The sequence below is a fragment of the Cervus canadensis genome, chromosome 11, assembly GCF_019320065.1.
Source record: "Cervus canadensis isolate Bull #8, Minnesota chromosome 11, ASM1932006v1, whole genome shotgun sequence".
Classification (NCBI taxonomy): Eukaryota; Metazoa; Chordata; class Mammalia; order Artiodactyla; family Cervidae; genus Cervus; species Cervus canadensis.
This window is the reverse complement of record NC_057396.1, coordinates 72,576,979-72,604,939: the sequence shown is the minus strand read 5'-3', so window position 1 is coordinate 72,604,939 and position 27,961 is coordinate 72,576,979. Positions and strand designations below refer to the sequence as shown.

The 27,961-nt window shown below is 36.7% G+C and overlaps 3 protein-coding genes and 1 pseudogene across 3 annotated transcripts; 2 read left to right on the top strand and 2 right to left on the bottom strand.

The window, feature by feature from the left end:
* Positions 1-353: 353 nt before the first annotated feature.
* LOC122449347 (olfactory receptor 4C46-like) lies at positions 354-1,286 on the bottom strand. Its single transcript, XM_043480862.1, has one exon. It carries the CDS (start codon positions 1,281-1,283, stop codon positions 354-356), a length of 930 nt encoding a protein of 309 aa, XP_043336797.1. The 5' UTR covers positions 1,284-1,286.
* A 6,771-nt stretch (positions 1,287-8,057) lies between these two features.
* LOC122449346 (olfactory receptor 4C16-like) lies at positions 8,058-9,026 on the bottom strand. Its single transcript, XM_043480861.1, has one exon. It carries the CDS (start codon positions 9,024-9,026, stop codon positions 8,058-8,060), a length of 969 nt encoding a protein of 322 aa, XP_043336796.1.
* A 10,587-nt stretch (positions 9,027-19,613) lies between these two features.
* LOC122450557 lies at positions 19,614-20,529 on the top strand (annotated as a pseudogene).
* A 6,056-nt stretch (positions 20,530-26,585) lies between these two features.
* Positions 26,586-27,530, top strand: LOC122450505 (olfactory receptor 4C46-like). The gene has a single exon (XM_043482884.1). It carries the CDS (start codon positions 26,586-26,588, stop codon positions 27,528-27,530), a length of 945 nt encoding a protein of 314 aa, XP_043338819.1.
* The last annotated feature ends 431 nt before the right edge of the window (positions 27,531-27,961 follow it).

The window sequence follows — 27,961 nt, the reverse complement described above, 5'->3', positions numbered from 1 at the left end:
AGCAATGTCGACTTCATTGGATTGTTACAGAGATTACTGCTAAATATGAGGGTTTTTTTTTTTTTTTACTTTATTTTGTTTTATTAGAATGAGTTTATTGATACACACACACTGGTGAAACTAGAAACTCTAAGTCCCAACCTGGTAGAATGTCCCAAACATGCAAAAGTAGTCCCCTGCTAAGTTTTTCCTGACTTTTCTTGTATCCATTTCTTCTCCCCCCTGCAGAATCTATGATGTATACTGGCTATTTATTTTCCTTTTATCTCATAGGTACTCTGCTGGAAGCATCAGCAATGTCCGTTTGGCCTTTGCATTAGTAGAATCAACGCTGGGCTTCCTGTACATTTTATCTATCCATCACCTGAAATCACTTTTCTATTACACAAATTCCTAATGGCATTTTTCATCTGGGCATTTCTTAAGGTATAGATTAAAGGATTTAACATGGGAGTTATCATGGTGTAAAACACAGTAACTGCTTTATCAATCGGAAGAGTAGTTGCTGCTCTCAGGTACACAAAGATGCAGGGCACAAGGAATATGATGACGGCTGTGATGTGGGAGACACAGGTGGAGCGGGCCTTGCGCCTCGCCTCCCAACTGTGTGTCCTTAGGGAGCACGCGATGACCACATAGGAGCCCAACAAGAGGAGGAAGTTTAACAGACAGAGGAAGCCGCTGTTGGCCGCAACAAAGAGCCCTAGAGTGTGGGTGTCCGTGCAGGCGAGGTTCAGCACAGGGGTCAGGTCACGCAGAAAGTGGTCTATGACGTCAGGGCCGCAGAAGGGTAACCGGAAGATGAAGAGGATCTGAATGGCGGCATGAAGAACGCGTCCCGCCCACACCACTCCAATCAGCAGCCAACATACCCGCCAGTTCATCATGGTTGTGTAGTGCAACGGCTTGCAGATGGCCACGTAGCGGTCATAGGCCATCACAGTGAGCAGGATGACGTCAGCACCTCCAAATAAATGTTCCCCAAAGATCTGAGTCATGCATTCACTGAAAGGGCTGGTTTTTGTTTCATGGAGGGAATCTACAATCAATTTTGGGTTACTGACAGAGGAGTAACAAGCATCAATAAAAGAGAGATGAGCCAGGAAAAAGTACATTGGGGACCCCAATAATGGGCTGACTGTGATGGTGACCAAGGTGAGCACATTCCCTACCATAGAGACAATGTAGATGACCAGAAACACAGCAAATATGACTTTCTGCAGCTTTGGATTCTGTGTCAGTCCCAGTAGAATAAATTCTGTCACATTATTCCTATTCTCCATGTATATTATATTATGGTTAATTACATAACCTGAAAAAAATACATTGTATTAGCTCAATCTTGAATTCATTATCCTTTCCATGTAATAAATGCCAAATTCTATTGAGTTGTGAATTCTGAAGAGTATTTTTTTTCTTTTGATAAAGGAAGAAAATATTTCTGATCTCTTGAAGTTAACTCAAATCCTCTCCTAGGATGTGTTTATAGTTGGAGACATGAGGAACCCCATGCACACACAGCAGTAGACCATCTGTGCACATTTGATCATTTGAGCTGACCCAGAGCCTAATGTGAATCATCAGGTCTTAAACATAGCAGTAGCAAAGCTGCCCAGGAGGTTCAGTGAGAAAGAATTTGCCAGACGATGCAAGAAAAATAGGAGAAGCAGCTTCGATCCCTGGGTTAGGAAGATTCCCTGGAAAAGTGAATGACAACCCACTCCATTTCTTGCTTGGAAAATCCCAGGGACAGAGCAGTCCAATGGTCTACATTCCATGGGGTCATAAAGAGTCGGACATGACTGAGTAAGCATGTAGTAGTAGCTAAGCCCAAGAGGTTGAAAATGGATGTAAAAGTTATGAATGGCTGATGGATTTTCTTGCTACTCTGAGGAAATGGGAAACCATGTAAGGGAATTAAGAATGTGAGTATAAGGATGAATAGCGATTTGAGAAACAGGGAATGTTGCATAAAATTCCAGTAAAGATATTTGTGTGATATTTATGATAGGAGGATGCAAGACTGAAAGGAATACAAGAATCAGACTATATATGAGTTGACACAAATTGTAGCAGAGCATTGGTATGGGAAAGTAATGAAAAGATACAGGAGTGACTGTAACAAAATTAACATCTGTCTTATAAATTTCCCTAATCCAATCTTTTAATAGATTACTATATTCATGGCATGGTTGAGTGCATGCTAAGTCACCTCAGTCATGTCTGACTCTTTGCGACCCCATAGACTATAACCCAAAAGGCTCCCTTCTTCATGGGACTTTCCAGGCAAGAATACTGGAGTGGCTTGCCATTTCCTTCTCCAGGCGATCGCCCTGACCCAGTGATCAAACCCACGTCTCATGTCTCCTGCTTTGGCATGTGGGTTCTTTGCCACTAGCGCTACTTCATACCGTGCAGCGATAGAAAAAAAGTGGACAAGCCAAGTAAACAGAGATCAATGCAAATTTAAGCTTAGAGCCTCAGCCTAAGATGTGTGGCTGTTAATACTGGTGGGCAGGCCCATCTGGGCAGTGACCACTGGGGACGGCTGGGAGGAAATGGATTCTCAACCTTGCCAATGAGACTTTCAGGCTGGCAAAGCTTCCTGGGCCCTCCACGTAACGGCCTACCTTTGCTCTAACAACCCCATTTCTAGGAGTTTATCCTGAGGAAGCAGGTAAAGGGACAAACACCTGTGTGCAAAGATGCTGGCTGTAGAGCTATTTACAAGATCAGCAAATGTCCCATCATGAGGACTGGATTTAATGACTCACCGAAGAGGAGGCAGCTTATCAAAGTGGTGAACACAGACAGATAGACCAGACAACAGGAAAAGGATGAGGCAGAAATACACACACACACTGTTCAGTAACACTTAACAAATCAGCTGTACCTTATGACCCACTGCCGTTTCTAAAAACACATTCATGCCTACAAACCATCTAGAAAAATGCACATCCAGTCATTAACTGCAGTTCACTATTTCTGGAGAGAATGATGGGGGAGTTGGGGAGGGGTCAGAAAAAAAAGGACGGTTCCTTTCCAACAAGTACACTTCTGGACTGTTAGTATATGAAGTCGCAAATAATCAGAGGCACACACAAATAATGTGTGATATTAGTAAACTGCTAAGAAAAAGTGTTTGCAAATGGTGCACAAATAAATATGTACATTAGGAATGGACCATTCAGCTTTCAAACACAGAGCTGCCTGCGAGGAGTCATCCATGTAGAGAAGTGATCTGGGATAAATCTATGTGAATGGCATCATTCCATCCATATAGCAGAAATAATCATAGCACACAATAGCAATAATTATGGCATTAACTTAATTTGACAGATGAAAAAATTGAATCTCATCAAGATTAAGAAATTTGTAAGACCCAATTGTCTAACCTACATTTATTTTGCCATCATATACTTTTTTTAATAATTAAGACTAATCATGACATTGGAAACAAAATTTAAATAAACCTCACACACAAAAATATATCAACATGATTATTAATTGATACAAACAACGACTTGTTTAATCCAAACATGGATATGTAGAACTCTTCTTTGGAGGAACTGCTATGCATAATATGGGTCTCTTTGGCTTCTTTAAAATTGGAGATGACTGTTCCTCAGTTTAATGTAGGGTTATTTTTTTTTTCTGTATTATTGCCATAAAAATCAATTCTTCCTAATCCTCTGTGAGAAATAGTCATAAAAATAGGTAAAGTTCCTCTGTGTGTCTTCAGCAGTGTGCTGGATACATTTATATTCACATAACAGCCTGTGAGGGGGGTTAGTCTTCTCACTGATATTAGAAGAAATAAAAATATAAGGTTGCAAGAAATGCACCCCAGATCAAGAAGCTGCAGGTGGGAAAAGGCAAGATTCTAATCTGGGTTTCTAATTCCCAAACTAAGATGCTCAGTCACTTGGATTGTCATTTTCAACATTTTGCAGAAGAATGAGGTGAATTCTTTCTTTTACAATTAAAAATAAATTTTAAAATTTAATTCTTTAAAATTGCTATTGTTTTTGAAAAGTGTTAAAACATAATTACTATATACGTAAACTCATATCAATGGACATGAGTCTGAGCAAGCTCCAGGAGATGGTGAAGGACAGGGAAGCCTGGCATGCTGCAGTCCATGGGGTCGCAAAGAGTCAGACACAAGTGAGAAGCTGAACAACAATATACATAAAGCAACAATCTTTACTAAGCATTACCACTATTGAAGAACCTACCTTTTGTTCTTAGATGATATTAATGATGTTTGAGGGTATTCAGAATTAATCCCATCTTCAAACTGACCTCCTCTTAGGATGAGGAACTTTCAATAAGAAAGATGCGACACATTCAGAAAGAAGCTATTTAGAGAACTCAATATCAAATCAATAGGAGATAAATCAATCTATATGTTTACATATTTCTTTCTAGCCTAAAGAGTCAATGAAATTTCACAGAAAACCTGGAACTTGAACTTAGAATCAATTGATATAGAAAACCATGGAGAAATGATCATCCATGGATGGTCTACTCCAAAACGCATGTCTACTCCAAAAGGCAGCAGGCAGAAAATGTGGTGGAAACACCTTCAAATGGATCTTTCAACTCTTGATAAGTCTTTCTCTGGAAATGTAAATAACAAGTAAAATCATTTTCAATTGCATGTGTGGATATTTAACAAGGTTCCAATACAGGTTTAAGGACTTTGTCTTATAGCTGCTCTTTTCTCTCCTAGGAACTAATTATCTGCTTTGATGGAAAGGCTTTTTCTTAGAAGCAGGTATTCTGAAGACACATGCTTGAGAAACACTCATTCTTGAGTGGGGAGTTGTATTCCCTGCACTTGCAGCTAAAATCGGTGAATCCCCTTCATAGGAGCCTGGTTTTCTAAGAAGGACAAATGCCATGTGAATGACAAGGAGAGCAGCATTCCGGCCTTGGGACCTGCGATGTGGTTAATCTGTGCACTCATGTCAGAGAGAGGACTTCTTTCTTATTATCAGTATAACATTCCTGGAAACCCAGTACTGATTTCCTGAGAGCTGGAGCAGCAAGGCCATGAAACTAACGGCAGCCACTTAAAAGTGTGTGAATACAAAGCTTGTTTTTCACAATCATTAGAAGGCTATGACTATAGAGAGAAACTCTGAGAAGTTTTTCAATAAGTTATGTCTGGGACAGTTGTGACAGACATTATGGAATACTAAGTGACATTACACATCTGGATAGATACCTAAAACACAGGAAATTAATTCTGATTTCAAAGTTAATTATTTGACATCTCTGTCACTTGGTATCATTTTGGTCCTTGTAGGAAGTATGTAGTGATAAACTATTGAGGTATTACTTTGATTTCTTGACAACTACTGAAGCTGATAATTCTTAATGTTATATTATAGGCAATTTCTATACCTTTTTTCAGAATTTTTTTTTTTTTAAGAGCTCTGTGCAATTTAAAATAGTAGTTCTGGGTTTCTCATCACTAAATTGTAGGTGATTTATATATATATATTCTAGATATAGTTCTTCTTTCATATATATGCATCATATATAAAATGAATTTACATATACAATTTTACACATAAATTTATATATAATGTAAAATTTTGTACATGTGAATGTAGACACAACTTTTTCCTACTCTGTGAATTGCCTTTTTATTTTTAAAATGTATGATCTCTAATGATCAGAAGATTTCAAATATTAACAATGTTCAACTTTTTAGTTTCTTTATAGTTCTTGATTGTAGTTTTTTACAGAATTTTTATAGGTTTAGCTTTGACTTCTTGATCTATGACTCATTTTGAGCTAATTTTCGTCTATAGCATGAGATAGTGGTTGAGGTTCCTTTTTTTCATATAATGATATCCAATTGATGTGGTAAAATTTGTTGAAAAATATATTATTTCTGCTTTAATTACTTTGATATCTTTGTAAAACTTTTCAGCTATTTAAGTATATTTATGGACTTTCTACTATGTTTCAATGATTTTTATGTTTATTCTTATATCAATACTTCACAACCTTGCTTTTGTTCATTTAGTTGTTTTTATATTTTTATTTCATATTAAAATACAATTGATTAGCAATAATGTGTTAGTTGCATTAACAGCAGCAAAGTGATTCAGTTATACCCATACAAGCATCCTTTGTTTTTTAAATTATTTGCCCATTTAGATTATTACAGAATATTAACCAGAGACCCCTGTGCTATACAGTAGGTCTTGATTACCTATTTTAAATATAGCAGCATGTACATGTTAATCCCAAACTCACAGTCTATCCCTCCCCTCCCCCCCTTTTTCCCCGGGTTATCATAATCATGTTCTCTAAGTCTCTGAGTGTTCCTGTTTTATAAATAAGTCTATTTGTATCTTTTCAGGTTCTGGCATATAAGCCATATCATATGATATTTGTTTTTCTCTGTCTGACTTACTTCACTTAGTATGATAATCTCAGGTCCAGCCTTGTTGCTGTAACTGGCATATTTCATTCTTTTTAACTGCTGGGTAATATCCCACTGTATATATGTACTGTGTCCTGTTTCTCCATTCTCTGTTATGACATTTACATTGCTTCCAAGCCTTGGCTGTTGTAAATAGCACTGTGATGAACCTCAGGCGGCATGTAACCTTTTGAACCATGGTTTTCTCCTACTGTGTATCCAGGATGCGTATGCTGGGTCACACAGTATTGAGTTTTCTCAGGAACCTCTGTATTGTTCCCCTTAGCTTTCGTATCATTTTACATCCACAGTAGCAATGTAGGAGAATTCCCATGTCCCCCTACCCTCTCCAGCATTTATCATTTGTAGACGTTTTTAATGATGGCCCTTCTGAAAGCTGTGAGGTGATATCTTATTGCAGCTTCAACTTGCATTTCTTTAATACTTAGTAACATTGAGCATCTTTAATATGCCTGTTGTTCATTTGTATGTTGTCTTTGAAGTATCTAAAACAGGATTATTTTCCTTCGCTAAAACTGGTTTGTGTGCTACCTATTCATCCCATTAATTCTCCTTTGGAATTTCCAGAAACCACTATACTTTTTCCTGATTCTAGTTTTTCGTTTTCAAGAAAGGAAATTCATAATTCATATATGTGTATATAAATAATTCTTTCTCAAGCATAAATAACTTCTGACTTATCTCATTCATCATATTCCATATATTAATATTTTGAAATTCACTAATATCAACTGTCTACACTCTATCTCCAACCCCACATAAATCTATTTATTTTATAATATATATCTATATTTATAATAGTCCACCATTATTGTTTCAATATCATGATTGGTATGATTCAAGAGAAACCTTAATATTGTCCCCAAATTAGAAGAAATCATATCAGGAGCACAATGTGCACGTGAACTAAGTCACTTCAGTCATGTGAGGAGCACAGTGTAGATTTTATTTAAAATGTTAAACTGAGAAGAAACTTAACAATTAAAACCTTCTTAAGACTGAAAAAAACTGACCTCAGAATGTTAACTTTCCATCTGAGAAGGAAGGGTCTGGTTAAACATATGGTAAGAATTTGGAGTGAACAATAAATAATTGAAAGAAAAAAAATGCTAAATTATATACTGTCTCTTACTACATGAAGCTACTGCAGTTATTTGAATCTAGTATTAATCAGGGGGAAAAAGGCTAATTGAAGGGCATTGAATAGATATGATGAAAGAGAAGCTTTTAATAAAAGTTAAGAAAACAAAAAACATACTAAGCTGTGTATATAAGACTATAGGGCAAGGTTACATAGGAGCAAACAGTAGACAGCAAGGTGAAGAAGGGTGGGGAACACATTAGATGAAAACCACATAGACATTGATCCCAGGCAAGTGAGAGACATAGAGACGCAGCATCTAAGCTACTGGGCTTTAGAGCCTGCTTATACCTACTGTCCTCTCGTCCTCTACGTAAGACTGACTCAACGCTAACGAGTATCTGCGTGCACACATGCTTTCAACCTTAAGGGCAGTGGCTGTCACACGTGAAGATAGAATTACATGACTTCACAACAAGAAGAGAATGGTCTCTATGGACTTTTTCTAGGTCAGTTCAAACACTGAATAAATCTTGAAATTTCTATCCATCTTTTGTCATCTGACATCAACTTCTTGCTCCATAACATCCTCAGGGCATTTTTCACTTCTGCATTCCTCAGGGTATAAATCAGAGGGTTGATCAAAGGTGTCCCAATTGTATAAAACACAGCTATCGTCTTATCCATGGAGAAGGTGGTTGCAGGGCGAGTATATATAAATATGCATGGACCAAAGAACAAGATGACCACGACGATGTGGGAGATGCAGGTGGAGAGGGCTTTTTTCCTCCCTTCAGCACTGTGGTTTCTCAGAGAGTGCAAGATGACGACATAGGACAACACCAGCATGAGAAAACTCACTGTACAGATGGCCCCGCTGTTGGACACCAAGAGTAAGCTGGTCACATAGGTGTCTGTACAGGCAAGTTTCAACAAAGGCTGCAAGTCACAGAAGTAGTGATCAATTACATTGGGACCACAGAAAGGCAGAGTCAAGACTAGAAAAATCTGAGCTGATGAATGCACGCAGGACCCCAACCAGGTCAGGGACATTAGCACACCACAGACTCGATGACTTATGATGGTCGTGTAGTGTAGAGGCTTACAGATGGCCACATAGCGGTCAACAGCCATGAGGACAAGGATGAAGATCTCCAGGCAGCCAAAGAAATGGAATGTAAAGACTTGGATCATGCACTCACTGAAAGAGATAGTGGCATTCTTCAAAAGGGCATCAGCAATCATCCTAGGAGCTATGGAAGTAGAGAAGCAGGCATCATATAAGGATAAGTGGAAAAGGAAGAAATACATTGGACTCCCAAGTGCCCTGCTGGTCTTGATGGTAACAATAATCAGCAAGTTACCCAGCAATATCCCCAAGTAGAAAATCAAGAAAATGACAAACACTATTTTCTTCCTAACAGGATCTTGTGTCAACCCAAGCAGAATAAACTCAGTCACATTATTTTTCAGCTGCATGATTTCGTGAAAGAGGAGAAGAGATGAGTACAAAATGATTAATCTGCAAAAAATAAGGAAATAATTCATAGGATGTTACATGATATTATGAAATATTGCTTTTGGAGGCCATTGTACCTGTGATTTCTTTATGACTCATGTTAACACTTTGTGTGATAATTTTTAATGGTCACTGCAAAGGTTTACTGTGAGTTTCAAATAAGCTTCTGAAAGTAATAATTTCCTGTAAGATTTTCTTTTTAGAAAGATTGCTAAGTTTGATATCATTATTGACTAAATTTTCCAATGTGTTGAATGCATAATTAAGAGATATGTCTTTGTAATTTTTTTCATTTGTCATTTTCAAAAATTTTATGGCACGTGTTTTTCATGGTATATCACTTGGGATTTAGGATATACATGACTGCCTATGGAGGTTCATGATATAAAGTCACACTACACCTTTAACTCTGTTAAAAACATCATACATAAACACTTATGTATCACATAATTGCTATACATAGAAATATACAATCATATATGTGTATACATATATTTAATATGTTCTACCTCTTCCTTGAACTCTTATTCCAATTGTTGCAGCTTGAGCAATGGAACAGGAAATATACCCTTTAAATTATCTGCTGTTAACATCTTGAATGTGAAATTTTGTATTAGACAAATACTAACAATCAGAAGTAAACATTATTTCATATGCCATTATCTCATATATCCCAGTTTATCTTTTCTTCCAACTTCTAAAAACACTATTTAGAATACTCAGAATTCCTGAAGTTACAATATTAAATGAAGGATGGTGGGTTATTACTCAAAAGTTAGTATTTTTCTCTTAAGTATCTTAAATCTGGAATAATTTTGGGAGACAGCTGTGTGTCATCAGATGGTTGGTATAGGATCCAATCATGGTTTTATTCCCAGGAGAGTTTGTATTGTTCAAGTGTCTGAAAATTTGCAAGTCTCAGAAAAAACCAAAGAAGGAGAAACTGGAAGATGTACTTTTAAAAAGAAGCAATACTGGTTTTCAATAGATACGGTCTTCACTTCTACTCTTCAAATGGATGTTACAAATTTAAAATGACTATATTTGTTAAAAATAAAGAGATAATCTTTTGACATGGGAGCTGGGAGAGAAGAGCTAAAAGAAAAGCAGGCAGGCAAAGCTGAAAAATGGATAAGGGTGAAAGATTATCTAGTTAACATTAGGCAGATTCTTCCATGTTTAAAGAGCTATCTTACGGCAGAGGCCACAGGGAGAAGCATCGCTTAATTTAAGGAGACTCTTTGTCCACTTCCCCCTGACTCAGTTGCCCTAGATGTCCATCTTTAGAGGAAATTCTACACTCACTTTATTTCTTTGCAGAACTTGCCATTCTTTGTGAAAAGTTTAACAGATTGTCCGAAGATTATTTATCACTCAATAGTCCAAGTAAAAGAGTATATAATCTACCCTCGTTGAGCTCCTCACTCTGTCCCCACGATTCCTGATTATCTGACCCACAGACACCTTAGAAAACAGCCGGCCTGCGAGTCAGAAGTGCCCCCAAGGTGCTCGTTATTCATGCCATATATATATATATTTATTTATTTATAGATATATTGATAAATTAATACTTCTTTTCTTTTCAGATCGTATTAGACATAGAACTGGTGCCTGGTGGAGGACCAGGGTAAGTAAGGCCAACTGTGGAAGAACACTGGCAGGTACAGGTGTTGACGAAAAGGGAACATTTCCACCCAGCATTTCTCAGCAGCGCTCATCCCACAGAAAGGGCACATTACCTTTCACCTTAATTATTCTTTTCAGGTCTTCATGGCCATGTTTCTTCCAAAAGCTTTCTGAGAATTAGGTATTCACCTTTTCAAATTAAACCTTTGAAATGTGGAAGGTGCCAATTAAAAACTTGTGGTGCTATTTGGGAGAATATGAGGAGTGATGATTCTGTACTGTGGTATACAGTACTCTGTGCAACGCTGTCACATGGGGGTGGAAGGGTTGCTCTTCTCCCAGAGCTCTGTGGGGGTCACTGTCTCCACGAGCCTTATGCTTATTCCCAGGACTCCTGGCTCCAGTGAGGGTTCATCTTGTCACACTACCTACATCCACAGTACGTATGAACTTTCTCACACTCTGCTGTCTCTAGAATTTGTAATGAAAACAATAACGCATGAAATGCATTCCTCTATTATTTAATGACAATAATGAGCTTTAACATGTCAAGATTCATTGAGTTCATAACATCATTTTTCCTTGTTTGTGTTCATTTACTTCTTATATTAACAGTAAATCTTAAAAAAAAAAAAAGAACTATTTCTTTTGCAGAGTTTTGTGGTAAAAAGTGCATTCAAAACAGATATGGAAATATATTAGAAAATTGTGATGGCTAATTTTTAATTACACCTCTAGAGTAAAACATGGAAACTGTTTTTCACCTACCTGTTAGAGGACAGTGAGTAAGTGTCGATTCTGACCATCCCTTTTGATAGCAACCTTTTCACAGAGCAGTGAAAAAAATGCTCTTCTCTGAATCCCAGGGGGAATATTTTAAGAAATAATGACATAAGGTTTTGGCTTCATAGTGTTCTCCCTAAAGTTTTCCCCACTATGCTAGTCAGAAACATCTCATATGTAATAAACAGCTTTCATTTGTCTATTTAGCTTATTAGGAAAACAAGTTAATTTTTCTCATGCCCTTTAATCACACATAAACAAGTATTTGGAATTCTTAGCTTCTTCACACTGAACAACCTTACCAGGGAAAAAGAGGAATAAAACAAATGAATGATAGAGAGAATAGGTAAAAAAAAAAAAAAAAAAAAAAAAAAAAAAAAAAAAAAAAAAAAAAAAAAAAAGAAAGAAAGAAAGAAAGAATAAAAATAGTTATTCATGTAAATCCATGGCTGATTCATGTCAATGTATGAAAAAAAAACACTACAATATTGTGAAGTAATTAGCCTCCAACTAATAAAAATAAATGGAAAAAAAAGGAAAAAAAAGAGGATGAGTTAAATAAATTATGGAATGTATTAAAAAAAAGTTATTCATTAAAAAGAAAGTGGGTCATCCAGAAACAACTCTGCTACCTGTTAGTACCTAAATTATCCTTCCTGGTGTTCTAACTTAGCAGATCAGAAAAGTGTGTTATAATATAGTCAATGAAATGAGATATTTAGATAGGATCACGGACTCAATGGACATGATAATAATGACATAGGGCATGAATTAAATATTTGAAGTAAAAAAAAGCATAATCTAAACTAATCTTAGCTCTGCCCTTTTTAGCTGCCTGATTTGAGGTAGGCACTCTACACTTCTACTTCTTAAAGTGTAAAATAAGTATAAAAATGATAGTAGTAACTACAGAGACAGCCAATCCCTAGGCAGGTTGATAAGAAGTCTGGGGTCCCCAAAGAGGAGAAGGGGGTCTGGTGCTCTCAAGGAGAAAAGGACAAATGCTTTTTTTCTGTATGTCTTAGTCAATATAACAATGCATCTTGCTTGTTTCTCCTTAAGAAGAAATTTCTGACTAATCTTGTTATCTTAAAATGTATATTATGGGAGTAAATGTATATTATGGGAGTGGGTCTGGTAATATCTTTCTACTGTTAGTTCTAATCCTGTCATCTTAAAATGTAAATTGTGGGAGTGGGTCTAGTAAGATCTTTACAACCTTGAGACATCATTTTGATTTTTTGTAATAATCAACTGAAAAAGTACCTAACTCCCTTTTCTAAGACTAGCGAAGGGGGCACTCTCCGTCCCCCTCCTGAAGTCTATGTCAGAAGCTTTCTCTGTCTCTTTTCATACTTTAATAAAACTCTGCTACACGAAAGCTCTTTAGGGATCAAGCCTGGTCCCCGGTCCTGACTCAATCTTCTTCTTCAGAGATCATGAATCTGACACCGTTCACCATAAGCTATCACACCTTATGTGTTTTTAATGAAGCCTAAATGACAATGTATCTTTCCTTTACAATTAGCTTTAGCTAATATTATTATTATTTTTTGTGTGTGTGATTTATATTTTTATTTTTTTTTTCTTTTTTTTTATTTATTTATTTATTTTTTTTTATTAGTTGGAGGCTAATTACTTCACAACATTTCAGTGGGTTTTGTCATACATTGATATGAATCAGCCATAGATTTACACGTATTCCCCATCCCGATCCCCCCTCCCACCTCCCTCTCCACCCGATTCCTCTGGGTCTTCCCAGTGCACCAGGTTATTATTATATTATTAGTGCTATATAATAAGATTGTTTCTCACCTGTTTTATGCATGAAATAATACCAATCACGATGTGGCCATTTGCAAACCCTTGCACTATACAAATGTCATGAACTGGCAGGTGTGTGGAGTGACATAAGTCTGAGGTTTTCTTCATGGAATCATACAGATCTTCTTCATCTTCAGATTACCCTTCTGTGGCCCTAATGTCATAGACCACTTTTTGTGTGATCTGAACCCTTTGCTCGACATTGCCTGCACTGATACTCACACTCCAGGATTCTTTGTTGTTGCCAACAGTGGATTCCTCTGTCTGTTAAACTTCCTCCTCTTGATGGGCTCCTATGTGGTCATTCTGTGCTCCCTAAGGAACCACAGTTTGGAGGCAAGGAGCTAGGCACTCTCCATTTGTGTCTCCCAAATCACAGTTGTTATCATATCCTTTGTGCCCTGCACATTTGTGTACCTGAGACCACCAGTTACTTTACCTATTGATTAAGCAGTTGTTATATTCTGCATTTTAATAACTTCCATGTTAACTCCCTTCATCTATACCTTGAGAAATGCCCATATGAAAAATACCATTAGGGATGTGTAATAGAAAAGTGATAAAAAAAAAAAAAAAAGACGCATGGAACCCACCATGGGTTCCACTGATGCAAATGTCAAAAGTGCATTACTGATGTTTCCATCAAAGAATATGAGATAAAAGAAAAATAGATCGCCAGTATACTTGATAGATGCTGCAAGGGAAGAAGAAATGGGTGCAAGAAAAGTGAGGAAAATTTGGATATCTCACGCTTCCTGATCTTAAAACTTACTGTAAAGCCACAATAATCAAAACAGTGTGGTACTAGCATAAAGACAAACATATAGAGCAGTAGAAAAGAGAGCCAGCAATATACCATCACACGAATGGTTAAATGATTTTTTACAAGTGTGCTAACATCATCCAAAGGCAAAAGAGGTTTTCAACAAATTTTTTTGGCAAAACTAGATGTCTATGTGTAAAAGAATGTAGGTAGATCCTTAGCTTACATCATATCAAAATATACTCAAATGGATCAAAAACGTTAACATAAGAGCCAAAATCTTGAAACATTTAGAAAAAATAGAGGAAAAGATTCAGGCCATTAAAGTAGGCAATGATTTTTTTTTTCGATGACACCAAAAACAAAGGCACAAGAAGAAAAAGTAGGTAAATAGGACTGTATCATAATTTAAAACTTCTATGTATCAAAGGATGCAATCAACAGAGAGAAAAGGCAACCCACAAAATGGAAGGGAACAAAGACATATCTGATAAGGAGTTCATATCCAGAATACATAAGGAATTTCTACAAATCAGTGACTAATAACAACCCAATTAATAAATGGGCAAATAAGTTGAAAGGAACTTTTATTCCAAATTTGTATAACCATGTTCTTTACAGTATTATTCAAAAGAATCAGATGTTTAAGCAACCAAAGTATCCATTTCTTCATGAATAAATAAACAGTATGTGGTATGCAGTCAATAGGACATTATTCAACATTTAACAAGGAGCAAGTATATGACTCATGGTACAACACAGGTAAATTGTGAGGATTGTTAAATAAGTTATTCATTTCTCATAGACTTTATCTTCTCTAATAGGTTTATATTTACAGGTGAAGTGAAGTGAAAGTCAGTGAGTTGTGTCTGACTCTTTGCGACCCCATGGAATGTATAATCCATGGAATTTTCCAGGCCAGAATACTGGAGTGGGTAGCCGTTCCCTTCTTTAGGGGATCTTCCCAACCCAGGGATCAAACCCAAGTCTCCCACATTGCAGGCAGATCCATTACTGTCTGAGCCACTAGAGGAACTCATATTTATAGGTAGTTTGTAAAAGCATACAGTTTGCATACACCTCACATTCAATTTCCCCTTCATCAGATTATATTATTACAGTACATATGTCACAGCTAATTAATGACCATATCACATATTTTAACTAAAGTCCATACTTTAATTTGACTCCTTTTTTACTAATGCCATTGCTTCTCCTCCAGAATGTGATCCAAGCAACCACATTATATTCACTTCTCGTTTTTTTCAGCTCCTCCAGACAGTGATGATTTCTCTGACTTTTCTTGAATGACCTAGACCTTGATAGCTTTGAAGAGGACTAGTTATACGCTTTGCCTTAAAACTCTCCCTGGGGGCTTGTCTGATATTTTACTCACAATTAGACCAAGGTTATAGGTTATTGGAGAACCAACCACAGAGATAAAGTGCTATTTTCATCATATCATATCAGTGGGTAAGTACTCTCAGTGTGATTTATCACTGGGCTCTTAATTCTGACCACCTACCTGAGGTACTGTTTGTCATAATTGCTCCCACCTACCCTCCCCCCCCCCCCATAAATTTACTGTTTTCCCTCATTCTGCACTGCATTCTTTGGAAAGAAGTCACTTAAGTGTGTGCACAGCTCACACTGACGTGGTGGAGAATTTGAGGGCAGAATATCTATATAAATTATTTGGAGTTCTTCTGTCTATTTTCCCCTAATTATTTAGTTATTCAATTATTTGCATCATTATGACTCGCAGATATTTATCTTGTACTTTCAGGTATATCTCAGTTTTATGTTCTTTGTTTTCTTGCTGACCTTTTTCCTAGCACTGGGCATTGGGGGCGTTCTTGTTTGGCCCCTGTGTCCCTTTGAATTATCTTCATCAGTGTGTGTGAAGGGAGGGGACACTTAAGGGAATGGCCTTCTCGAGAATTCTATACTTTGCATCATCCACAGGTAAATACAAAGGCAAAAGAGATACATTTGCACAGTCAAGGATTTCAGAAAGTGTGGGGTGAAGTTGGAATCATCTCTGTCTTCTGATATGCAGGTGAGGACATAAGTCTCCTCATGAGATCAAAGAATCCCTGGTTCCAGATAAACAGAATTTTAGGATTACTTGTTTTATTCTCAGCCGAGTAAACAGTGTTCAAATTTTCCTTGGGCTGAAAAGAGGGCAACTGAACATCCTAACCTCTGCATGAACTCTTAAAGAGCTAACATTACTTTTATTGAAGAGTAACAGTTTATATGACACTTGGAGAAAGAGAGTCTGATTAATGACACTGTGAGTGTCTAACACATATAGCCCAGCTATGGAGAAATAGAAAGCTTAGAACATTTCTAGGTGTGTTTTGCATTCTAAGGTCAGATGATAGAAATAAAGGACTTGCACAGCAACTTCTGATGAAAACGAGCCCTGCTTGGTAGGACTACTGGAACTGAGGATGCAGGAGATGAACAAATAGATATAATATCTTCTTGTGAGTTTCAGGATATATTCCATAGATATGATAGTTCGCGGTGGATGTATGAGAATGCAGACTTCCCTTTTCCTCAATGGCATCTGTGCATAGTAAAGTGAGAAACACTGCTAAACTGTAATCACAGAAGGTTTCCTTAAAGCTTCCATCCATTCAACAGACATTGGTCAAGAAAAGCACCTACTATTTTCTAGGGGCTCAAATTCAGTAGTTTATGGGTAAAAACTCTGATCCTTGTTGCTTCCTTCCAACTAGTGTGATTTGTATACATGCAATTTTAATATATGTATATCTATATGTCTACATAGTTATACAGATATAAGTGTGTTATGTGAATGATTCACATGTGGCTATTATTGATGTGTATATATATATATATATATATATATGTATGTGAACATACATAAATATAGATGAGGTATATTTATATAACATTCTTCATATATATAAACAGCAAACAATTTTTTATTTGATTGTTGAAGTCTAGACAAGAGTATACTTGGAAAACACATAATTAGACAAGTACACCTTTAGTTAAATGTAGCTGCTGCTGTTCAATGTGATTTCAAAGCGTTTAGTTCTATAACTACCTCTATTCTTGCCTCAGCATCTTACTCATGCTCTCAAGTCTTATATTCTCTCCAAAATATCACTGTCCCTCCTGCCTAAATCAGAAGACAATTGTTATGGCTCAAGGATGTGCAATTGTTAATAATAACCCATCAACTAAGATGAGGTTTCAAGCAACATTAATTTTTTTTTAGCAGAATAAGTTTGATTTTTGTGAGAAGATTCAGAGTCTTGGGCATTTAATAGAGATTTATACAATAAATTTTTTCAACATCAGAATAAGAAATGATACCTAACTATGATAATTGAAGTATCATGTTTTCTAGAATAAATCTGGTTAAAAGAAATATTGTTTAGTACAACACATGATAATGATGTATTTCAAATTTACCAAAGAGTACATCTTAAAAATTAGGCATGGCTCATGTAGCTGATGCCAGCAAATGTTTCCTCACACAGAGAATACAAATCTATGCTCTTGTTGACATCCTTCTAAATATACATTGTTAATATATGAGTATATACATGTAATATGTATTATCCTATTTTTAATTGACTTATCATTCTAGCATACAATTCTATGCTCTTACTTTTCACTTTAAAAGACTTTAGATAGCATTGATTATGTATCTGCTTTGTTTTTATGAATGGCTCTATCAATGGATGGTATTACTGTAAGCATCCCTATTCATTAAACTCCTTTCAGATGTGTTTTAAGTCATTTTTTATCTTTCGCTGCCTTAGAAAGTGTTGCAATGATAGCTATTGTCCTTATGAGCAAGAGTATCTGTAGGGAATGGAATCACTAGATCCATGTCCATGTGCAGTTGTAATATTATAGATGGTGAAAATTACCTCTTAGGAGATTGTGCCCAATTACACTCCTACAAAAGTGAGGCTGACTAACACCCACAACTCATCAGCACTCTATGTCAACAGACTTGCACCACAAAGGACACTTTATAAAAAAGATAGATGAAAATATCATCTAAATGGACATTAAATTTGAATGTATTAACTAGTGAATACAAATGAGCACATTTTCATGTGGTTAATTTTCTGATTGCTGTGACCCCATGGACTGTGGCCCATCAGACTCCTCTGTCCATGGGATTTCCCAGGCAAGAATACTGGAATTGGGAGCCATTGCCTTCTTCAGAGGATCTTCCCGACCAAGGGATTGAACGCTGGTCTCCTGCATTAAAGGCAGGTTCTTTAACATCTGAGCCACCAGGGAAGCCCCTAAATATATTTAATAAGGAGAAAAGACTCTTTTAACATGGATTATTTTGCCTATTATTTATTTTGCCATATTTTAAGCTTTAAAGTGAAATCCATTTATATTTGAAAATTATGATCTTTCTAGCATATAAGTAGTAAACATCCTTTTCCAGTTTGACATTTGTAATCTGCTATTACCTTCTATTTGAATAAAATAAAGGTGTGAATGCATGCTCCTTCACTTAGCCGTGTCCTACTCTGTGACCCATGATCTGCAACTCACCAGGCTCTTCTGTCCATGGAATTTTCCAGGCAGGAATAAAGAGTGGACCGCCATTCCCTTCTCCAGGGGATCTTCCCAACACAGGGATTAAACCAACTTCTGCTGCATCTCCTGAATTGGCAGGCAGATTTTTTTTTTACCATTGAGCTACCCAGGAAGCCCTAATATAGGGGACATAAGCCAATTTGTCTAGTGTTTGGCATTTAGCTAGATACGATAAATAATAATTGCCTTTTAATTTCCATATTTTCTTACTTAAGATGAGAGGACAGGACTTTTAAGACATATCACAAAAATGTTAATGAAATGTTTCAGGTATGACTTGGAGCTTCTTGGGTTCATTTTATAATTTCCTGGTGTTTGATTTTAAACCTGAAAATTGAAACAGTGTTCTGATTTATGGGAAATGTTCTATTTATATTTTTCCTTCATTTTAGATTCACTTAGACTCTGTGTCTTAAGAAAGCATATTGAAAGAAAAAAAAATAATGAAGTGGACAGCATATTATAGATTAAAGATTTTACATGTTAATAACAGGAGCTGTCTTTAAAACTGTAAACAACTCGAAATGTTTGAGAAGTAGAATAAAAAGTAAACTTTGTCAAAAGCAACCTATTAAAATAAGTGACATGATGACCTGGACCAAATTACTGTGTATTCATTACTAAAATTTTATGTTTATTTTTTCTTTCTCTCTGTCTCACCCTCTAGCCTGTGTGTGTACTTATTATGTCTGAAGAATAATTTATTTTTCATTGTTTTCCCATTTCTTGTATTATTATTTTCATATGCAATCAAGGAAATTAAGTATTATACATTCCTTTTCATTCAGATAAAAGTAATACATAGCGGATAAATGAGTGCCCATTGAATAGTGGCAGTCCCACACTTATTTGGGCTCCGACCCTTGTAATCATAAGTACCTTTCCTTATGATTACAGAATCTTTTTTCTAACCAGTGTTTTCCTCTCATCAAGTGAAACAATGCTGCAAAACAACAGTGTAACTGAGTTCATACTGTTAGGATGGACAGAGGATCCTGAGACAGAAAATGGTGTATGCAATCTTCCTCATTTTCTATTTCGGAACCATGGTGGGGAATTTGCTTATTATCGTGACCATCAAGTCTAGCCGGACACTTGGGAGTCCCATGTACTTCCTATTTTATTTGTCCTTGGTTGATACCTGCTTTTCAACTTCCATGGCTCCCAGATTAATTATAGATGCTCTGTCTGCAAAGAAAATCATATCATACAATGAGTGCCTGACTCACGTCTTTGCACTGCACTTTTTTGGCTCCATGGAGATCTTTGTCCTGTCCTCACGGCCATTGATTGCTATGCAGCCATTTGCAAGCCTTTGCATTACCCAACCATTATGAGCCGGAAAACCTGCATCATCTTGATTGTTCTTGCATGGACAGTATCTTTTATACATTCTATGGCCCAGATTATCCTGGCCTTGAGATTGCCCTTCTGTGGATCCAATTTGATTGATCACTCTTGCTGTGATATGCAGCCCTTGTTGAAACTTGCCTGCATGGCTATTCATGTGATGAACCTACTGGTGGCGTTTAATAGTGGGTTCATTTGCACACACAGTTCTATAATTCTGATAACCTCATATATTGTTATCCTGCATTCACAGGGCAGAAGGGAAGAAAAAGGCTCTCTCCACTTGCCCTTCCCACGTCATTGTAGTTGTCTTATTTTTCGGGCCATGTATATTTATCTATTCCCATCCCCCGACCACGTTTCCCATGGACAAGATGGTAACGGTATTTTACATGATTGGAACCCCCTTCCTCAATCCGCTCATCTCCACACTGAGGAATGCAGAAGTGAAACATGCCATGAGAAAGGTATGGCGTGTCAGAATTACCTCAGAAAGCGAGAGATGAATGGAGGGCCTTGCTTGATTACTTACTGAGTCATGGTTTGACTTGTCTGTACAGATATATGAGAGTATGTCTTTATTGTGGGAATGATCTATTCTCTCATAAAGGGTTATGAGTTGCTCCTTTTTCTAGTTCACAAGTAAGATGAATGCCAAAGTTTCTCATTCTTACATGGACCATACTTACAAATTCTAACCTTGTTCTCCTGTTTATTTTGAAATAAATTCAGTAAAATAGTATGAGTTTTCTTTTTCTCATTTTTTTTTAAATTTCCGAGTCAATGCAAAGTTCACTGACTACATGTCATGCATAAGGAGGGCCATATAGTATAAAAAATATTTTTAAAATATAAAAATTAAATATATATATATATAAAACAATAATGGCTCCATCATAAAATCATCTAATTTACTCCTGTATAAAACCAGCACACACATATATACATACAGACGCTGTACAGGTTGTCATGGTTATTTGTATTTTAGATGAAAAAGTGATGAAGTTAAAGAGATAAAGAAGAAAATAAAATGAGTTAACATGCAGGTGAAAAATAAAGTTAAGATAATAGAATAAGAAGTTGTACAAGGAAAGAAAATTTAGGATTTTTTATGTGTTTCAAAAGTATTTGTAGTTAAAATTTGGAAATAATGCAATCTTTAAACAATTTTTAGAACATCATATACACACGATGCATAATTTTGAATATTTACCTGCCCTCAAAAGTGATTCAGAGAAAAGAGAAACTATGAACTCTAAGCATCCTTTCACTTCTCTCAGGAAGAAGTAGAATTCCTGATATATATCCAGTGCTTTTTTGTTTTCATGCTATGTCTCAAAAAATATTACAAAGTTCCATATGTCCATTGAAAATATACAAACAGAAAATCTGAAGTTCAGAGAAGTGAACATACCCTTGAGATTGTTCTAAGAAGTACCAGAAGCAAGGCTTTAAACCAGATCCATATGTATTCTCTGTAAGAAATAAAGGCCTCTAATCCGCTTTATCCCTTAATTCACACATCTTCAACATGACCTACAACACAGGAAAAGTCAGGAATTGATGAAGTGGTCATGAACTGTTTTTATTCTAGTTTAGCGATGAATAGTAGAATATTATGATTAAGAGTATATGCTTTGAACTCAGACTCTATGAATCTAAATCCTGTCTCTACCATCTTATGGTCCTTTACTTTCAAGGAAAAGAGATGGAATGCTGGGCCTCATTTTTGTGTGTAGATTGAAAATGAAAATAATTCCTGTATTATAGGCTTGCTGTAAGGATTAAACAAGTAGTATACATAAAGAACTCTGAATAAACATGACAATTTAGTAAGTCTATTTTCATCATAAAGTGGATTTTTTTTAAAAATCTACTAAAATGTATAAATTTTAATAATAGCCATCATATATATTTACCAATAATAGTTTTATTTCACTCAGTGAAGGCACTTTATAATTACAAATGTTCAGTAATGGAGAAGGCAATGGCAACCCACTTCAGTACTCTTGCCTGGAAAATCCCATGGATGGAGTAGCCTGGTAGCCTGCATCATGGGTTAAAAAAAAAAAAAAAAATTTTTTAATAAATAGATAAATGTTCAGTAAATATATCAGTCTAGTATTGTTAACACTATTAAATTTAAATCTAAGAGAATGTTAAACACATTGCTATTGCTTAAGACATAAAGAAATCTTTAGGGCACAAGCGTCAAGCTTTTTACATTTTGTGTCATCAACTTTAAATAGAGTTAATGTGGAATCTAAATCTAAAATCTAAAAACCGAAAGAATAACAAATAATAGTCAACTCACAGATGAATGGATAAAGAAGCTGTGGTACATACACGCAATGGAACAATACTCAGTAATAAAAAGTCAATTCTAAGGAGGTGGATGAAACTAGAGCCTACACAGAGAGAAGTCAAAAAGAGAAAAACAAACATTGTATATGAACACGTATATACATGGAATCTAGAAAGATGGTACCGATGAACCTATTTGCAGAGCTGCAATGGAGACAGACATGGAGAACAGAGTTAGGGAGGAAAGTGGGGGTGGGGAGGAGGGAGAGGGTGAGAGGCGTGGAGAGAGCAGCCTGCAAACACAGACGCCACCGCATGTAGAACAGAGTCAGTGGGGTTTGCCTTTGGCTCAGGGGACTCAGACTGGGGCTCCGTAACAACCTAAAGGGCTGGGAAAGGGTGAACGTGGGAGGGAGGAACGTATGTACACCTATGGCTGATTCATGTCGGTGTATGGCGGAAATCAAACCCATACTGTAAAGCAATTATCCTTCAATTCAAAATACATGAATAAAAAATAGTCACCGCATACAAAAAGAGAATAGGAAAGTGTGTGCTAGGGGCTGAGGGCTTGAGGAAATACAAATAGGTTGATGAAGCTCTACAAACTTTCAGGGACAATATGAAAAAGTTTTGAAGATATAACGCAGCATAGGATGACGACAGTTGAAAGCATGGTGACTGTATTGCATCACTGAAATGTAAGAGAATAGAACTTAAACACTCTCACCAAAAGAAAGAAAAGAAAGTTGAGGGTATGGATGTGTTACTGAACCAGATGGGAGAAGTCATTTCACAATTTATTGCTGTTGTTGCTAAGGGCTGAACTCCTTTGCTCCGCCGTGGACTGTGTCCGCCAGGCCCCTCTGTCCATGAGCTTTCCCAAGCAAGAACCCTGGAGTAGTTGCCATTTTCTCCTCCGAGAGATCTTCCCGACCCGCCAGGGATTGAACCTTCATCTCCTGCACTGGCAGGTGCAGTCTGTACCCCGACTCACCTGGGACGCCCAGGTTCCTCTGTCCAGAGAATTCTCCAGGACAGAATACTGCAGTGTGTAGCCGTTCCCTTCTCCACGGGATCTTCCCAACCCAGGAACTGAACCTGGGTCTCCTGCATGGCAGGTAGACTCTTTACCGTCTGAGTCACTTCCACGGTCCTCTATGTGTGTGTGCTCAGTAGCTCAGTCGTGTCTGACTCTTTGCAACTCCATGTACTAAAGACCACCAGCCTCCTCCGTCCATGAATTTTTCGTTCAGGAATTCTGGAGTGGGTTGCCGTTTCCTCTTCCATGGGATCTTCCAACTCAAGAGTCAAACCATGTCTCCTGTGTCTCCTACATTGGCAGGTGGACTCTTTACCTCTGTGCCCCCGTGGGAAGCCCATGGAACCCTCTAATGTATGAAACAGATTTTGAATTCAAGTACTTTGACGTGGCTTCCTGCAATTTTATGCTTGCACTGCAGTCTGTGACTCATGTCTCATGCATTGGCAGCCAGATTTTTTAACACTAGCTCTAACTGGGAAGCCCAATCAATACTAGGTTTCCAGAAAAGGTTTAATGTTGAAAAGAAGAGAGAAGTTCTCTCTCTGACATGAGTGTAGAAATTAACTATATTGCAGATCCCACACTAGAATTATGCCATTGTTGCTATTCACATAGAAACTCAGGTTCCGATGGAGAAAGGGAATTCACATGCTTAGGTTACATGTGCAGGGGATACAAGTCCCTACTCAAGAATAGGTGTTTTTCAAATATGTCTCTTCAGACAAAGCTTTTCCATCAAAGAAGATAATTAACTCCTTGGAGAGAAAAAGAACCTATAAGACAAAGTACTTGAATCTTAGTGGAAAACTCTTTAAATATCCATGCATTGCAGGCAACAATGTTTCTTTAGCTTGTTCACATCTACAGAGCAAGATTCATCAAGGGTGAAATGAATCCTTCCGTGTGTTTCCACCTCACATTATTCCTCCTGTCCCTGAGATGAGAGCCATCTGAATCCATTACGAAGTGAAGTTCCAGGTTTTCTCTAAACGCTTTTTGATGCTTTAGGCTAGAAGTGAAGATTTAAGCCTTATAAAATGACCTACTTATGCACTGTGGATGTGGTACTGAATTGTATGAATACTGTCTTTCTGAGTGTGTCATAGTTTTTGTACTGAAAGCTATTTATCCCAAGAGGAGGTCTGTTTGCAAATGGGATTAGTTCTGAATACCCCCAAATATCACTAAGATCATAGAAAATCTGAAGGTAAGTTCTTCAACAGTGCTGATTCTTATTAAAGATTGTTAGTTTCCATATATAGTAATGACTATGTTTCATCGCTTTTCAAATAGGGTAATAGAGCATTTAATCTTCACCCCATTCCTCTAAAGAGAGTTAATGAATATAATTAATCTAATTTAGCAGAAATAATTGAGGCTCATAGAGATTAAGAAATTTGTAGGACTTAATTCTCTAACACCAGATGCTCTTCTTTCTCCAAGAGACATGTCTTTTAATAATTAAGACTAATCATGAGAATGAAAACAAATTTGAAACACACTTCACACTCAAGACTTTTACATTTAGCAATGTAAATACTAAAGGATGTAAATTGTCATTTGTTTAATCCAAACATGAATAGGAAGAACTCTTCCTGTAATCAATCATTATGGATAATGTGAGTCTCTGTGGTTTTTTTAAAAATAAAATCCCAGGTGATTATTCCTCAGTTTATTTCATGGTTAAATATCTATTTGTATTATTGATCAAAATACCAATTCTTTCTGTCTCCTAGGTGCATAGACAGTCATAAAAATAAGTGAAGGTCCTCTGTGTACCCTCTGCAGTGTGGTGGAGATATTCATATATGTTTCCTCAATCAATTCACATAACAGCCTGTGAGGTGGACATCATTGTTCTCATTTGATACTAGAAAGAGAGAGAGAGAAACTGGGATGTGAGTTACCAAGAAATATACCCCAGAATCAAGCAGCTGCAAGTGGAGAAATACAAGATCCTTATCTGTTGTGGTAGTTTTTTTTTTTTTTTTTTCTGATTCTCAAATCAGTATGTTTAACTGCTGGAATCATCATTTCAACATTTTGCAGAAGAGTCTGTGGGTTAATGCTTTGTAAGGAAATTGTGGAGAAAGGAAATAGGGGTGAGGAAGAGACAAAACTAAAATTGACCTTCAGTGAAAGTAGTACCACATGGTTATTCAAAATTAAGAATTTCAGTAAGTTTTACTGTGTGTGTATGTGTCTGAGTCTGTGTATATATATGTATATTTGTATTTCTTCAATGACATTGCCTCATAAACACTTGCCTCTGGAGTAGCATTAATTATAATTATTGTGATAATATATAAAAGTCTTTATTAGATCAACATAGTTTATTTTAACCTAACAAGATAGAACACTATTGCTAGTCTTAGATCTGCTCTATTTTGTCAAGATCCTTGCTTTCTCTAAGCTTCTCCTCACTAGTGTGAAAAATAAGTGTAAAAATGATAGTAGTAATCATTTCAGAGGTCTTCAGTGATAAATAATCAAATGTCTGAAAAAACATTTAGAGCACAGCAAGTGTTCATCATGATTTTAAAACTAGTTTTATTGTTGCTAGTGATTAGATTAGAGTTTGCTATAATTAGATTTTATTGTTATCATTATTAGTCTTACTATTAACATTAGTCTCTGATATCCTTTACCTTATGAAAATGGATGAAATAATACCATGTACAGGTTACTACCATGTCATACACATAGCAATCAATCACTATTAGCTACCGTTAAGTTACTGGATTTAGGCAACATGGCTTTTCAGTTCTATTACAGTATCCAGAGTCCCCTGTATGCATTCCTTTCCTATTATGGATGCCCCATAACACTTAATGTGAATGCTTAATTACTCTGTTACTTATAACACTTTGATCTCTATCTCCTTACTGAACCTCATCCAAGTCCACTTGGTCCCAGTCACAAAAAAACATCTTTACGAGAGTTATATGCAAAATTCACTCTTTCTCAAATTCGCCTTCATGCCTACACTCATGTGCTCATATTCTTACACTTATATTCTAATATTTACACTCAAATCCTCATGCACTCACAGTTGAAAAATCTTTAAGATATCAGAATATCTTCCATCTTAAAAAATCTTATTAGAATTTAAATATCTATAGAATCTAGGCAATTGCTATTTATTAGATGAAAAACAATAAATTCAAGACTGTGTTTAAAAAAAATGTGACTTTTTAAGGTACTGTGATCAACATGAACACGAAAAACATGGAAAATAGGAACAATGTGACAGAGTTTATTCTACTGGGACTCACACAAAATCCAAAGATGCAGAAAATCATATTTGTTGTGTTTTTGGTTGTCTACATCATCTCTATGGCAGGAAATGTATTCACCATGGTCGCCATCACTACCAGCTCATTACTGGGGTCCCCAATGTACTTCTTTCTGGCTCATCTCTCTTTCATTGATGCCTGCTATTCCTGTGTTGATACCCCTAAACTGGTCATAGATTCACTCTATGAAAAGAAAACCAGTACTTTCAAAGGATGCACAAATCAAATCTTTTGGGAACATTTCCTCGCAGGTATTGATATTATCCTGCTCACTGTGATGGCCTATGACCGCTATGTGGCCATCTGCAAGCCCCTGCACTATACAACCATCATGAATCGCAGGTTATGCTGGCTGCTAGTGGGAGTGGCATGGATGGGAGGCTTTCTTCATGGACTCATCCAGATCCTCTTCATCTTCAGGTTGCCCTTCTGCGGCCCTAATGTCATAGATCACTTTCTGTGTGACCTGACCCCTTTGCTCAAACTTGCCTGCACTGACACCCACACTCTAGGGCTCTTTGTCGCTGCCAACAGCGGTGTTCTCTGTCTGCTAACCTTCCTTCTCTTGGCTGGCTCCTATGTGGTCATTCTGCGCTCCCTGAGGACCAAGAGCTCGGAGGCCAGACGCAAAGCCCTCTCCACTTGTGTCTCCCACATGACAGCCATTGCCATATTCTTTGTGCCTTGCATATTTGTATACATGAGACCTGCAGTTATTTTGCCTGTCGATAAATCAGTTGCTGTATTCTACACGATGATAACCCCCATGTTAAATCCTTTAATCTATACCTTGAGGAATGCCCAGTTGAAAACTGCTGTTAGGAAATGGTTTAGTAGGAAAGCTATTTCAGGTGAAATATAAATGTGGCCAGAACTCAAAATTGATTGAACAGAGGTAACTGCCAAAAGGACATTGCTGATAATCTCTGCAAAGAATAAAGTGAAATAAAGAACAACAACAACAAAATTACCAAACAGATTCTGTAGGAGGGGAGTAGGAATTGGTGCAAGAAAATGGGAAAAGCCAAACCCAGGACCATTCTTTGAATATGTAGAAAATTTTACCAAATTGGGACTTGATATCACTGAATCCATCAGTTTATATGGATTCAAAATGTTTATTCTAGTAAAAACAAAAGCCATAAAGTACATTCTTTCTTATTAATAATCTCAGTGACAATCCATAGAGATAGGCACTGCTATTTTTCCCTTTAACAAGTGAGAGACTAAACAGAAAGAAGTAAATTCCAAAATGAAAATATCAAAGAGCTAAAAAACAGAATCTAGCTGATC

What these genes read in the sequence shown, in the direction of transcription:
- LOC122449347 (XM_043480862.1), bottom strand. Translation starts at nt 1,283, where the DNA reads ATGGAGAATAGGAATAATGTGACAGAATTTATTCTACTGGGACTGACA.
- LOC122449346 (XM_043480861.1), bottom strand. Translation starts at nt 9,026, where the DNA reads ATGCAGCTGAAAAATAATGTGACTGAGTTTATTCTGCTTGGGTTGACA.
- LOC122450505 (XM_043482884.1), top strand. Translation starts at nt 26,586, where the DNA reads ATGAACACGAAAAACATGGAAAATAGGAACAATGTGACAGAGTTTATT.